At 43.3% G+C, this 12,810-nt stretch overlaps 2 protein-coding genes across 3 annotated transcripts in view; one reads left to right on the top strand and one right to left on the bottom strand.

Annotated features, from left to right (window-relative positions):
• Positions 1-542: 542 nt before the first annotated feature.
• On the bottom strand, positions 543-12,603 carry CCNE1 (cyclin E1). Its single transcript, XM_088062432.1, has 12 exons — positions 12,508-12,603; positions 12,096-12,436; positions 11,703-11,793; positions 11,427-11,495; positions 4,984-5,126; positions 4,773-4,908; positions 3,821-3,967; positions 2,977-3,072; positions 2,489-2,623; positions 2,295-2,406; positions 2,051-2,208; positions 543-1,165 (listed from the first exon to the last, which is right to left on the bottom strand). Exons 1-12 carry the CDS (start codon positions 12,601-12,603, stop codon positions 1,043-1,045), a joined length of 1,647 nt encoding a protein of 548 aa, XP_087918558.1. The 3' UTR covers positions 543-1,042.
• LOC102113941 (uncharacterized protein F13E9.13, mitochondrial-like) overlaps positions 12,435-12,810 on the top strand; it is a 20,267-nt gene continuing 19,891 nt past the window's right edge. The window contains exons 1-2 of one of the 2 annotated variants that reach the window (XM_014255440.2): positions 12,435-12,486; positions 12,651-12,726. In XM_014255440.2, coding sequence (XP_014110915.1) covers positions 12,654-12,726 — 73 coding nt within the window. In that variant the 5' untranslated portion in view covers positions 12,435-12,486; positions 12,651-12,653. Of the gene's footprint in view, positions 12,574-12,650; positions 12,727-12,810 lie in introns of both variants that reach the window. The other variant, XM_005526394.3, reaches the window with a different exon arrangement.

The following is a 12,810-nucleotide window of genomic DNA, read 5'->3' as shown; positions in this document are numbered from 1 at the left end:
TCTCCAGAACCATGAGTTTCCAGAACATGTCCCTCTAGGACCTCTGTGATTCTCAGACGTTGAAACAGTCAGACTTTCCTGTTAAAAGGCACATACCTCTCCAGAATTTAACTCTGCACACATGATTTTGTCAAATACTGTGCCAAACCCCCAAAGTTTAAATGATTATTTAAGAGGTAGATTTTTCCTACTTACGACCACTCACTGAGCATCACCCAAGGGTAACAATCTGGACCTGATTCAAGAATTTCCCAGTAAGCTGATCATTACAGAGTGTTAAGAAAGGATTCCCCATGCACTTGTCATGTTTATTATCCCCTCCCCAGCCTCCTGTACCTGGCTAGAGGAAATCCAAGTAGCCCAATACAACAATTTTACCTTAGTATCCAAATAAAGAAGTTTCTATGGATAAGCCAATAGTGGTAAATAAATAAAGCAATAGTTACTACACTACTCATCCCCAACTCCCACACTTATTCATGGTCACAGTGTGAAACAATCTTAACTGATCATAATTAAAAGAAATATAGAAATATACATAAAACCAGCTGTCTTAGACAGCATTTTTATTAAAATGAATACAGAGACATAGCAGCTTTTACAATAAAGAGTTTTTTAAAAGGCGTCAAGTTGTAAGCCAACCATTCAAAAAAAGAGGCTTTGAAATGTTGTCTTCCACAGCACGTTCTTCCCATTTGTCAACGAGGGACAAATCTGCAGATTACCCCAAGGCACAGTAACTAATCTAAACTCCAAGCCCTTTTTCTGAACAGTTGATCAAGCATCACCCTCCGTAGCAGCATCTGGAGCACACTTCAGTGTTCTTTCAAGTGGCTGGTGTACTTGATCCATTTCTTTAAAATATTTTAACATTCAATAAAACTATTTCAAATAGAAAAACTTCTGTCACACGAAAGTAAGGTTTGTTTTCAGATTCCATGGAAGCTTATGAACTTCACTGGCAGCATTTCTGTAACGGAGCAGGAGCTACAACCAGCAGAATAGGCACTTCAGCAAAATTGTCCGTCGACAGTTCCTAAAGTCATAATGATTGCAGTCCACAAGACAGTTTCTTACTACTTTGTGGTGGTGTAAGGACACCAGTGGGGAAAGGTGAAGTCCTATTTTGCTCAGCCAATATGGCCTGTTTTGCTTGAGCTCTGTCCTGAAAGCACATGAAAAAGAGAAAACAAAAATCTTTACTTTGGTGTGTCTGTGCATTAATAGACTTCAGTGTTTTATAAACTGATAGACTGTTAATCTGGAAATGCATATCCATATCTAACCCTCCGAACAGTAACTGATAAAGCACATAGTACTCAGTAGTTACTTGTAGTACAGCTCCAAGAGATCAGTATTAGCTTTTGCAATCTGATGATTAGCATTAGGTATTCATACCTAATCCTAATGTACTCCTGTACATTCAAGAAAGCAAAATTCAGAAACAACTGAGCAGTAAGAACTTCAACTTCTACTTAAAATTCAATAACCTAAAGAGAAAAAAATAACCCAAATAAACTTAAACCACAATTTGTTGAAGATGATTTTGATCCTCAGAGTTTCTCACACTAGAAACCACTCTTGCTCCACTGCTTCTCAATGACCATTGTCATGTAACAGTCCCACTAGATCAGTCTCAAGTGATCAGTCTTCATTTTTCTCTGGATCAGACAAGATTATATTAGTGGTTTTATATTTTCCTAGAGAGTGATTATATTTTCCTAGAGAGAAAAGTCTAACACATGGTATTTGAAGTATCCCAAAGAGTAAAGAAATGTTTCTGATTTCGAGGGTAATTATATGCTGTTTGAGATGAGAGGCTGGAGGCACAATCACCTTTTTAAACTAAATACTGAACAAGTCAGTCCCAAGACAAGTCTTTGTCTCAAGAATTTTGGATCTGGACTACAACCTTATGCCTTTTAGCATCTAAATACACTCAGACTCAACCTGCTAAGGCTTCACTTAAGTTGACTGTATTTTCTAACCAAAAAGCAAGACTTCAGAGATTTTACAGACAGGTCTTTGTCTTCACTCTGCACATACATACCAGCAAATCAAAGCTGTTTATGTGTGTCTGTATATTGTGCAAATCTTCAGGAGCTATCCCGCTAAAGTGTTTGAGTTTGGAGCTTCCTACTTCCCTCAGAGCCATGGCAAACGGGACCATCCACTTCACACAGTCCTCTATCTCACAGAATTCATAACCTGCAACACAAGACACATGCTTATCTGCCTGAATGAAGACATAACATTTGTCAACACACAAGATTTAAGTTTATAAATGCCAATACCTGAAACTTTCTGCATCAACTCAGATGAAGAGAAGTGATACAAAGCAGAAGCTGCAAGTATTCCATAGGTATACTCCAAGCAGCCAATATCCAGCACACAGAGATCCAAGAGCTACAAGACAACAGATGTTTAGTAAGCCTGACACAAAACCACTTTTCCAGGTGAAACAGCATTTGAAGGAAATCAGTCTTACCTCTGTTATTTGTACAAATATCTGCTGTGGATATTGTGGCAGCATTACCTCATAAAGATCATTTAAATATGCAACTTGCAGGTAAATGTTTAGCCAAGATACAACAGTCAGTGGATTTAAGTTCCAATTAAGAGCCTGAAAGAACAGACATACAAGACTTCAGTGTCAATTTAAGTTAAGTTCCTAACAAACCACACAAGATGGTTTAACAATCAGAAGCTCTAATCCCAGTTGGCTAAAGCATCTTTAAAACATGCAAATCAAATACTCTCACTCTTCCTGCTGATACAGTCAGGGAACAAATAATTTTGTTAATACACACATACTGGTGGATGTTTTAGATCTCTTATTACCTAGACAAAACACTGCTTTCTAATTAGTAAGAGAAATTGTGCCTCTTGGCATCACCTATGATTAACCAAGGAGCTCTGCTTTTAGTCTGATTATGCTATACATTTTAAAAAACTAATTCCACTTTTAAATATTACCTTCATAATGATCAATTCCATACTGATGATTTCATCTTCTGTACAGGCTCCATCTGTAACATATGCAAACTGGTGCAACTTTGGTGGATAAATTTCCTGAAAGATAGGAGATCAAGTATTTAATTCATGGAATAGGTTGCAACTAGTTTCATGTGTTACATTAAAAAAAAGTAAATAAATAAACAGAACAACCACTGCTTCAGCCTTTCAAAACACAAAACTTCTAAATTCTGGTGTTCTCTGCCTTTAATAGACACAGATGTCTCGTTCATCATAGCCTTCAAATTTCACTTTGGATGGATCAGTACAAACCTACATGGTTTGACTACAGCACCACTGTGATTGTATCATAACTGACATCAAGATTTTTTTAAGCATCCTAAAGAAAAGTCCTTTTGTCTCTTGCTTAAGAACAGACTGAACAGCAGTTCTCTTAAACAACTAAGAGCTTGAAAAGCTGTGTATTCTAGTAGTTCAAATTGTTCCTGTAAATAATAGCCCAGACTATCATGCAGTAGGTACTCTATTGCAATGAAATTGCAACAAGTGGTCCCTGTCCACAGCAACCAGCCAAAAATTCATTTAGCAACTGCAACTAAAACTTTAGATTTATTCTAACACTGAAGCGTCTAATAAGAAAACCAGCTAACACCACAGTATAATTTTACCCACTTCTAAAAAAAAAGGTGCATTGAAAAGAAAAAATAGATCTTTTTTCTCTCTCCCAGCTGAAAGAAATGATAGAAACTAACTCCATAAAGCTTTCCACAATGTGTCCAGCATCCAATAAGTGTGCTGTGTGTCCATTCACATTTTTATGTTAAGTAAAGCTGGAGATACTTACCTCAAGCTTTGCTGCTATGAATAGAGAAGTGACACCAATAAGCTGCAACAGTGTTTTTACAACATCCTGTTGTGTTGCCATAAAGCGATCAAAGAAATCTTGTGCTAAATAAAAAGTTTCTCTATGAAGTTTGTAGGCTTCACAAACCTGGAGAGACAACAGAGATTACAAAGGTCAAGAACAGTGTTAAAAAGTCAAAACAAGATGTTACATATGTATTAAAAAAAGGGCACAAGATAGAGATAAAATTTATATTGGCTTTCTACTTCACTGGTATTGTGAAGTAACATGTTAACTAAGTGCAGGAGTTAAAGAGTTTCCTTTGACACAAGTGACAGTCATTACAGTAACTTCCAAGAAAAAAAACAGATCAGAGTGAAAAACCCTTCTAGGAAATGCAAGCACATGTTCCAACAATGTCAGAACATCAGTTCCTCGTTTTTTGCAAAGATCCATCATTCCAACACCTCTAAAGAGAAAATTTTCACAAGCACTCTAAAGTTAAGATCAGGGATTATGCCACCAAGTCATCCAAATAGCAAAAAATACTCAGACACGGAGGAGTTGCAGCACATTCTGTATGACAAAAACAGACAAAAAGGCTGTGAGATGGATCTGATCTGAGAGCTATCCACCTTCCTTTTTACAGCGACTTTTGTAATTATTTGTTCAGCCTTTGCCTGCAGTGTGGCCTTAAAAGCTTACCCTGTGTTAGGGACAAATTGATTATTATCCACTATCAATCAAGATGAATAACAGAATATATTGTCAGTTTGCAAATCATCAGCTCAATACATCATATATTCTTTAAGTTTGCTGCCGTTCATTGACAAAATTTAAGATGAAAACAAGTATCTGGAGCTAAACATGCTCCTGAAGTGCACTCATGACAGTTATTAGTGCTCTTCAACAAAAGCACACTTGAAACACTCACAAGCACAGAACAGCTTACCTCCATTAGCCAGTCTAGAAGGATGGCTCTCATTTTAGGCTGCAGCTGGGGATGCCTTTGCATGTAGAATTTATCCCTCATGTAGGTCTCTTCTTTGTTTATCATGTTTTTCCATACATCATCCCTGTTTGCCCAGCTAAGAGAGATCAATGTTTAGTCTTGGCTCATGAGACAAGAGGAAGGCAGAGCAGCAGCAGCCCAGCACACTCACCCTAGAGCTGGCAGTGGGGTAGCTCTGGTGGGAACAACGCTCAGATGGATAAAGCGTGAGTAATCAACAGGAACGGGATCGTCGTCTTTATCCGGAGTGGGAATCAGCATGTGGGCATTCTCATGAATGTTATTCCAGGACATCTATTAAATCAATCAGGAGATTTTACACTGTGCTTTTTTAAGTAATTGCTTTAACTGTACACAGAAAATACTCATAACTTTTATCACAATTTCTTGCCAATGTCTTATATGTTTAAACTGCACAAAATCACAGAATGGCAGAGGCTGGAAGGCACCTCTAGGTCTTTTGGTCAACTTCCCTGCTCACACAGGGCCACCAAGAGCCAGTAGCCCAGGACCATATCCAGAAGGCTTTACAGTATCTTCAAGGAAGGAGACTCCACAACTATTTTGGACAACTCGTGCCACGCTTGGCTGCCATCACAGCAAAAAGTGTTTCATGATATTCAGAGGGAACTTCTTCTTCCGTTTGTGTCCATCTCATCTTGTCCCAAAGAAGAGCTCGGCTCTATCTTGTTTACATCATCCCTTCAAATGGTTATAAGCAATTGATACAAATTGCCACAGACCTTTTTTCCCAGGCTGAACAACCCCAGCTTCCTCAACTTTTCCTTTTAAGAAAGATGCTCTGGATCTTGAATTACCTTAAAGGACCTTTCTGGACTCTTTCTTGTATGCCCAGTCTCTTTCTTTAACTAGGGAGCCCAGAGCCGGACACAACACTACAGAGGTGGCCTCACCTGTGCTGAGTAGAGGGGGTTTTGCTTGTAAGCACAGTAGAGAAAGCTTGGAACTAAAGCTGAAGAACGTTCACCCTGCCATCCTTTTGAAGGACCACAACTGTTTTGTGGAAGGATATCCAAGTCAGAACCTCCTACTCTCATGCTGCATTTTGTTTTTACCAAAAATATACTTGCCCTTAGGTAAAGAACAAAGCAGATAGAACTCAAAGACCCAAATATGAGGTCAGGATTTCTGGTAAAGGATATGTAAGATAACATGCCTGAAGCCATGCTTTCATGCAAAGCATCTCAGATGGTGAGCACAGCAAAAGTTTGTAGAATTTTGTACTCATTCATTTAGCAGCTATGATAAAAACCCAAAGCACATATGACCCAATTTTCAGAATACAGCCAACTACATGTTAAACAATTGCTACTAAACTATCAAGCTAGTAATTTTATATGACAAATTCTGCCATGGTCTGCAAACATCAGATATCACAAACTTTACCTACCATGTCTTTTCAACTCTTATCTGGACCAGAACTTAAGTCTAGGCTTACTGTTCCACATCTAACTTTTAAACAGGATCTTGTACACTTCACACAGTGCCCCAGGAAAACACTGCTTTCTTTGCAGTAGAATACAAAGCCAGACCTATGTCATCATATCTAAGCAAATTAAAATTGAGCATTTTTGCTTCACACTGAAGTCAGCCATCTTGCTGTAAATTGATCAGTTCTGCACCACTTAAAGGACAGAACTCTCTTAATAGATTTCTAATGTGCTAAAAAAATAAATTAAAAATAAGTTCAGATAAATCATTAGACACTATCAAGTAAAACACTATGTGAAACTTTGCCTCCTGCAAAAAAGCTTCCACAGCTGATTTTTGCCATCTTGCATATGACATCACTTCCCAGAAAAATGGCTCCCTCCTGCACCAGTTTCACAAACAGAAACCACTGACTTGATGAAACAAAAACCACATTTCACAGTTCTCTCACAGCTAAGACTGCTTAGCACTTTGAGTTACTGACACACAAATCAGTCTTTTTTCTTCTTGGGAGTTCTACATGCAAATATAGCATAGCTATATACCCAGCCATGCCATGATTTAATTTGGGTGGGGAGGAGGCAAACAAGAGAATAGTATCATTATCTTAAACATTACTGACTCCTTGCAAACTGAAGGTTCGAATGAAAATGTCACATCGGCATTGCCTGAAGTTAACTTTTGTCCTCCCTCAAACCTAGACTTTAGTCACACTTTGTTCTCCAAACTGCACAGCAAGCCCAGCTGCCAACAGCCTTTGGAGAAGTGCTGTCTTATCAGTTAATCAGCAAACAGAAGAGCAGTAGTTTATACAGTATCTAAAGATGCATGCTACACCAGCAGCTTCTGGAGGACAAGAGACTTGCCCACAAAGTTCTCAAAGCAGACAGATCACATGCAACAATACTGAAGATATTTCACCACCCAAAATTTTCTATAAGGACATAGAAATCAAAGTTCAAGAGCCTCTTAAGTGTTTTGAAAAGAAGGGAAGAAAGCTTTTGACTACATAATGTCACTTAAGACACTGAGGAAAAGATGTGAGCAACACAAGTACACAGCTTAGACAAGAACTAAAGTAATGTGCAGGGCCTCAAAAGAAAGCAGCTTATTAGGGAAGGAGACAGGAATTAGTTTAGGTGAGGGAGCACCATAACTCTGGCATAGATTTTGGTTGAGAGAATGAACACATGAATCAGGCTCTTAAGTCTTTAAAGCAGATTTAGCAAGACACTCAATTGAAAGTAAGGAACACTATCAATAAACTGCATTACCTCACACTGCAACTGTAAGGAAATAGGACCCACCACTGAAAAAAGGAACAGTTTAAGGTGGGGAGGATATGAGGAAAACATGAAGAACTTCCTTTGGGCTTGCACAGAGCCAATTTGAAAGCGGAGACCTATCAGAAAGCAACAGATGTTACCCAGAATCTGTGCAGCCTAACAGAGGAAGTACAACAGTCCTGAGGTTCTGAGACAAACAGGGGCTGAATTGGCACACAAGCAAAAAAAATCAGCAGGGAGAACAGCCACTTCAAATCTATGTGGAGCCCAGCAAGAAAGCTTGGTGACACCCACGGAAGTGTTCCAGGTACAGGAGCAACTAATCAGATGCAGATCTCTGTCTCAGACCTAAGAAAAAGACACAGACTGGAGAAACTAAACTAACCATGCGAAAAGGCTCATAGAAGAAGGGGTACCAAGAGGGCAGAAGGTGGGTGAGAAATTGATTAGAGCACCCAAGCCCATACAGCTCCAAAGAGAAAACCCAGGAGTTCAGAGGTGAGGTCTTTTTAAAGCTCAAACACTAGCAGGCCTCAGTTTCCCACAGCATATCACCATTCACTTGTCCATCAAATACTCATAGAAATTAATCTCTTTGAACCTTCAGGACATAGATCAGGCACAAAACAGAGCAGGTATTGACCACTGGGGTTATTGATTATAGGCCAGGCAAGACCTTCAGTGAAGAAGAAACACCTAAAAACACAAACTGCTGAAACCCTTGTGCACCAAAATGTGAGCTAGGAGCCACCAGAATAAGATTTCACTGACAATCAAGGAATGCAGCAGGAGGAAGAGAATAACCCAGAACTGCATTCAAACAGCAACATCAGAGGTTTTTCAGCATGGAAATCAATGGCAAACAGGCCTGTCTGTCACCCTAAAAGCAGCACCTTATACCACAGACGATGGTATCACTTCCAAGTCCTCAGCCTTAGCTTGCCCATCAGAAACAGCAAGACCTATAATGCTAGCCATTTCTTACTCATAGGATGCATTACTTTGAAGTACTGAATTTTTCTTTGCCATCAGAAGGGAATCCCAGATTTAGTAAACAGAACAGAGAAGAGCAACTCACACCATTAAGTTGTTCCAATCCTCTTGAGATAGCATAGGAGCTTCTACTCCTTTTAAATAAGAGTCTAAATGTCCTGATCCAGATTAGAGCCAAGTCAGGTTCTCAGCCTGGGTATAATTTACACTGCTTTTTTGCGGGCTTTGTTTTGTTTTTTTAATTGAATCTTCAGAAGTTAATTTAGATTACTCAAAGAAATTTTTTGGAGGATATTTTCAAAACACTTAGGTGGAACACTTTGAAAATGCTAAAATCATACTCTGGAAAATGTCTAATGAAGAACTGATCAAAACTCCTTCCTGAGTGTTTATTCCACCTTTACATGTGAGAACATGAGCTAGTTTCATCTAAAGAAACTAACTTCTAGATTTAATTCTTCACTTTACATGGAGGTGACCATGCAACTTGTATCACAATTGCACAGATTATTCTAATCCAGTTAGATGAATTTTGTTTTACATGGAGCCTTGGAAGTGCATTCATCCCCACAAAGCAGCCAGAATTAGTATGAGAATTGCTAGCAGAATTACAGCAGTGCCAGTTCTCCAAAATCAAACACAGAATTTATGCAATATTCTGCTGTCACAGACCTGATAATATAGCCACCCTTTCATCACATAAAGGGTAACGGCATCCTAATTAAGAACTGGGGCCTTATGTTCCACAGAAGCAAACTAATGAATTGACTATGAAGATGTCATAAAGTGGGATGTGACTGTGATATTTTGCCTTGTGGATAAACTAGTGTCAGTAAACAATTTATTTAATGTAGAAGTCATGTGGTATAGGCTGCAGTGGATTTATAGCTGCTTGCATTTTAGAACTGTCGTGTCTCCACAGAATAACTGTTGCCCTGGCTATCATTCCAGCCTGCTATACTGCTGCTGGAACCGTAAACATATTCTCATTAGTGGTCCATGGCAATTTATATCAGAGAATAGCTTGTGTCACACCATAGACTGAAGAGCTGCTGCTGTGCAGCCAAATGTTAGCTTTTTTAACCAGATCTGGAACAATCTGGCTACTTTGTCACAACAAAAATACTTTCCCTATGTAGGAAGAGGCATGATATCATTTATTGTTTATAGAATGAAAGGGTCAAATTCCACCAGCATCCTACAATTACCTTGAAAAATTCCCAAGTAAAGATTTTTGATGCCTACTGACTAAATTATCTAAGTTTTAGTTTACCTATCATTCCTGAAGGAACACTGAATGGCTACCAGGCCAAGAGCACAAACAAGAAGACAGAATTGGAAGTCTTTATCTGCTTTCAAGGTTGAAGGCCAGCATATGCAAAAGATAATTCTAGTTTCCTTCCACTGTCTTTTTTACAGACAGTAAAACTGGGTCCCTATTGAGATTTTCTAACAAATACCTTGTCATTATGCAATAAACATGCACAAGAAGGCCTTGCTCAGTTTAAACTGAATGAATCTTCTGATGAAGGAGAAAGCTGCAGTGAAGGACAGGCAGCTCTTCCTTGTCAGAAGTGAGAAATTAGTTTAATATACTGTGCAAAAGAAAGACAGAAGGGAAGGAGAGATCCCCTCATTAAATGCTCACCATTTGAGCCCTGCTTAATACGTTGACTGATAACTAGTGTACGCAGTTGCAACAAGCAGAGGCCATTCCAAACAATGATGCCCATCTGTTATGGTAGCACTTCAGTCTTAGAACTTCCAGCTGCCACTTTGGGTTAGATGTGCCACATTATGCACAGCCTTGCCTACCAAATAGGGACAGGCTGCACACCCTGACCGTGACTTCTGCAACCTCAGCATCACCCTGCATGTGCAGGGACAGGCTGAAGTCTCAGTGACAGTGACTGAGCAGGTGTGAGTGTGTTCAGGGAAAAAAGGAGAGGAATTCACATATTCCAGAACACAAGCTACTCAAGGTGCAACAGCATCTCACTTTCAACCTCACTCACCAACACAGCATCCAACAGAGATACCAAAAGCATCTGCTTTTTCAAGAATGTGCAAAGCACACAAAGGGAACTAGATGATACCAGTAAAACTAGCTTTGACTTTATAAGTCAGCTCATTCTACAGGCCTTACTAAGAAAGCTAGCAATGGTCACTATCAACTTCTACTGCAGGACTGATTTTCACAGGTAGAGTGACTTTACAGAAATATTCCTTCATTCTGCAGAGAAACAAAGCCTCTTTTACTGTACCATGAGCATCTAGTATATGCTTCCAAGTTCCAATCAGGAACCCCTTTCCTAGTCTGTCTAATAATTATCCTTTACAGTAGAAATAGAGTTGATGCTGGAAGGGGAAGCTTTCCTCTCTCCCAGATGATAGAGAAGTAGAGACATGACTGCAAAGAGAACCATCTCAAGAGATGATTCTGCCTGCATGCTTAAGTGTCTTGTGCTTTGGCCAGCAAGCTACAGGGGCACATGTGCAAGGTACATAAACACATGACTGCACTTCTGCACCTCTCTGGAGAGGTAAACAGAGAATAGGTCAAAAGGCTTGACAGGTGCACCCTTGCAACCCCAGGACAGCTGAATTCACTTCGGCATTAACATAATGTTTCAGACCAACACAGATCTTGTGTCTTGCAGAGACTTCAAAACTACATTTATGAACCAAATTGTTTTGCACACTCCATCATCATCAAGGGCCAACAGTCCCCCTTGCCCACTGCCATGCAGCATGTGGCAGCAGCATACCTGTTTCACCACATTAACATAAATAATAAGGTATTGCAAAGCAGAGCAGAGTTAAGTAAGATTACAATATTTACATATAAAGCAAATTCAATTACCTGTTTTTCACATGGCTTTTTTCTAGTCATCTCCATTTTGGCAATTTCTTCATCAGGATCCTGTAAGAACTATAAAAAGTAACATGTAACTTCCGGAGTGCAAAGCGCGGGACAAGCAGCTGTTGGCTGCCTGGTCCCTCAGGAGCAGAGCCCCGCAGGCCGACCCGGCCCCCGGCCCACCGCGTGGGCCCCGCACCCCCAACAAAAGGCGGCGGGGCCCAGCCCGGCGGCGGGGCGGGCGCTGGCCCGCGGGCCCCGGGCCGGGCCCGCACTCACCGTGGCCACATCAGCTTTCCTCTTGCGGGCTCGCATGGCGTACTCCGTACCCGCGTCCCCCTTGGCGGGACCCTTCTCGTCCGCGCAGCCGCTGCGGAGAGAGGGGAAGCTGAGCGAGCGCCGGCCGCGGGAGCCTCCCGAGGTGCCCGGCGGGGCGCTCGGCCTGCAGGGCCCCGCGCAGGGCGGGCCCGGCACACTCACCTCTCCCGGTGCATAGTACCCGCCTTGGCCGGCCAGGGCGAGCCGAGCGCCGCGCGGGACGCGGCCGAGCGGGCCCGGGCCGCAGACCACCCGCTCTCCCCCTCCCCCCAACAAAGGCCGGCAGAGGCGCGCAACGGGCGGCCCCGACCGGCCCCACCGGCTCCCCCCGCCCCGCGGTCGCCCTGTGCCTACCCGCACTGCTGCTCACTCACCGCCGCGCCAGCCCTCGCCGGCCGGGAGCGGGCGGCCGGTGGGTGCCGTGCCGGTGGGGCAAGGCGGGTTTCGCCAGGCGCCTGCTGCCTCACGGCGCGGCCGCTCCCGTCCCTGCGCGCGGCGCGGGCCGCGCCCGGCGGGACATTTAAACGCGCGGCGGCGGCGCGGGGCCGCCTCCCGACCGCGCACGTGGCCCGCGCGCGGGCCGGGGCGGGGCCGGCGGGGCGCGGGAGCGGAGCGGAGTCCCGCGCGCGGCAGGGGGCGGGGCCGGGGGCGGAGCCAACGGGCTCCCGCGCGGGGCGGGGCCGGAGGGGCGGGGCCTGAACGCGGAAGCGGCGGGAGCGGCTGTGGCACGTGGGACCGTGCCGGGGTGAGCCGAACCGAGCCGAACCGAGCCGAACCGCTGAGGATCCTGTCCCGGTCCCGGCCCTGGTCCCCGGGCCCGGTGTCTGTCCCGGTTCGCGGCGGGAGGCGGGACCGCCACCATGGCCTGCCGGGCCCCGCTCCGCTCACGCCCTCCTTTCCTCCCCGCAGGCCATGCAGCGGCCCTGGCTGTTCGGGCGGCTCAAGGCGGCGGTCATCGGGATGGTGCACGTGGGAGCGCTGCCAGGTAAGCGGCGGGGGGGCGGCACGGCCGCGGGACCTGGAGCAGGACCGGGACCGGGTCTGGGTAGCCGGTGTCAGCCCTTAGCCG

The sequence above is a fragment of the Pseudopodoces humilis genome, chromosome 14 (assembly GCF_049639895.1).
Source record: "Pseudopodoces humilis isolate 2021_Gansu_Grassland_sample_001 chromosome 14, ASM4963989v1, whole genome shotgun sequence".
Lineage (NCBI taxonomy): Eukaryota > Metazoa > Chordata > Aves > Passeriformes > Paridae > Pseudopodoces > Pseudopodoces humilis.
Note: the sequence above shows the minus strand (reverse complement) of the source record. Positions and strands in the feature narration are given on the sequence as shown.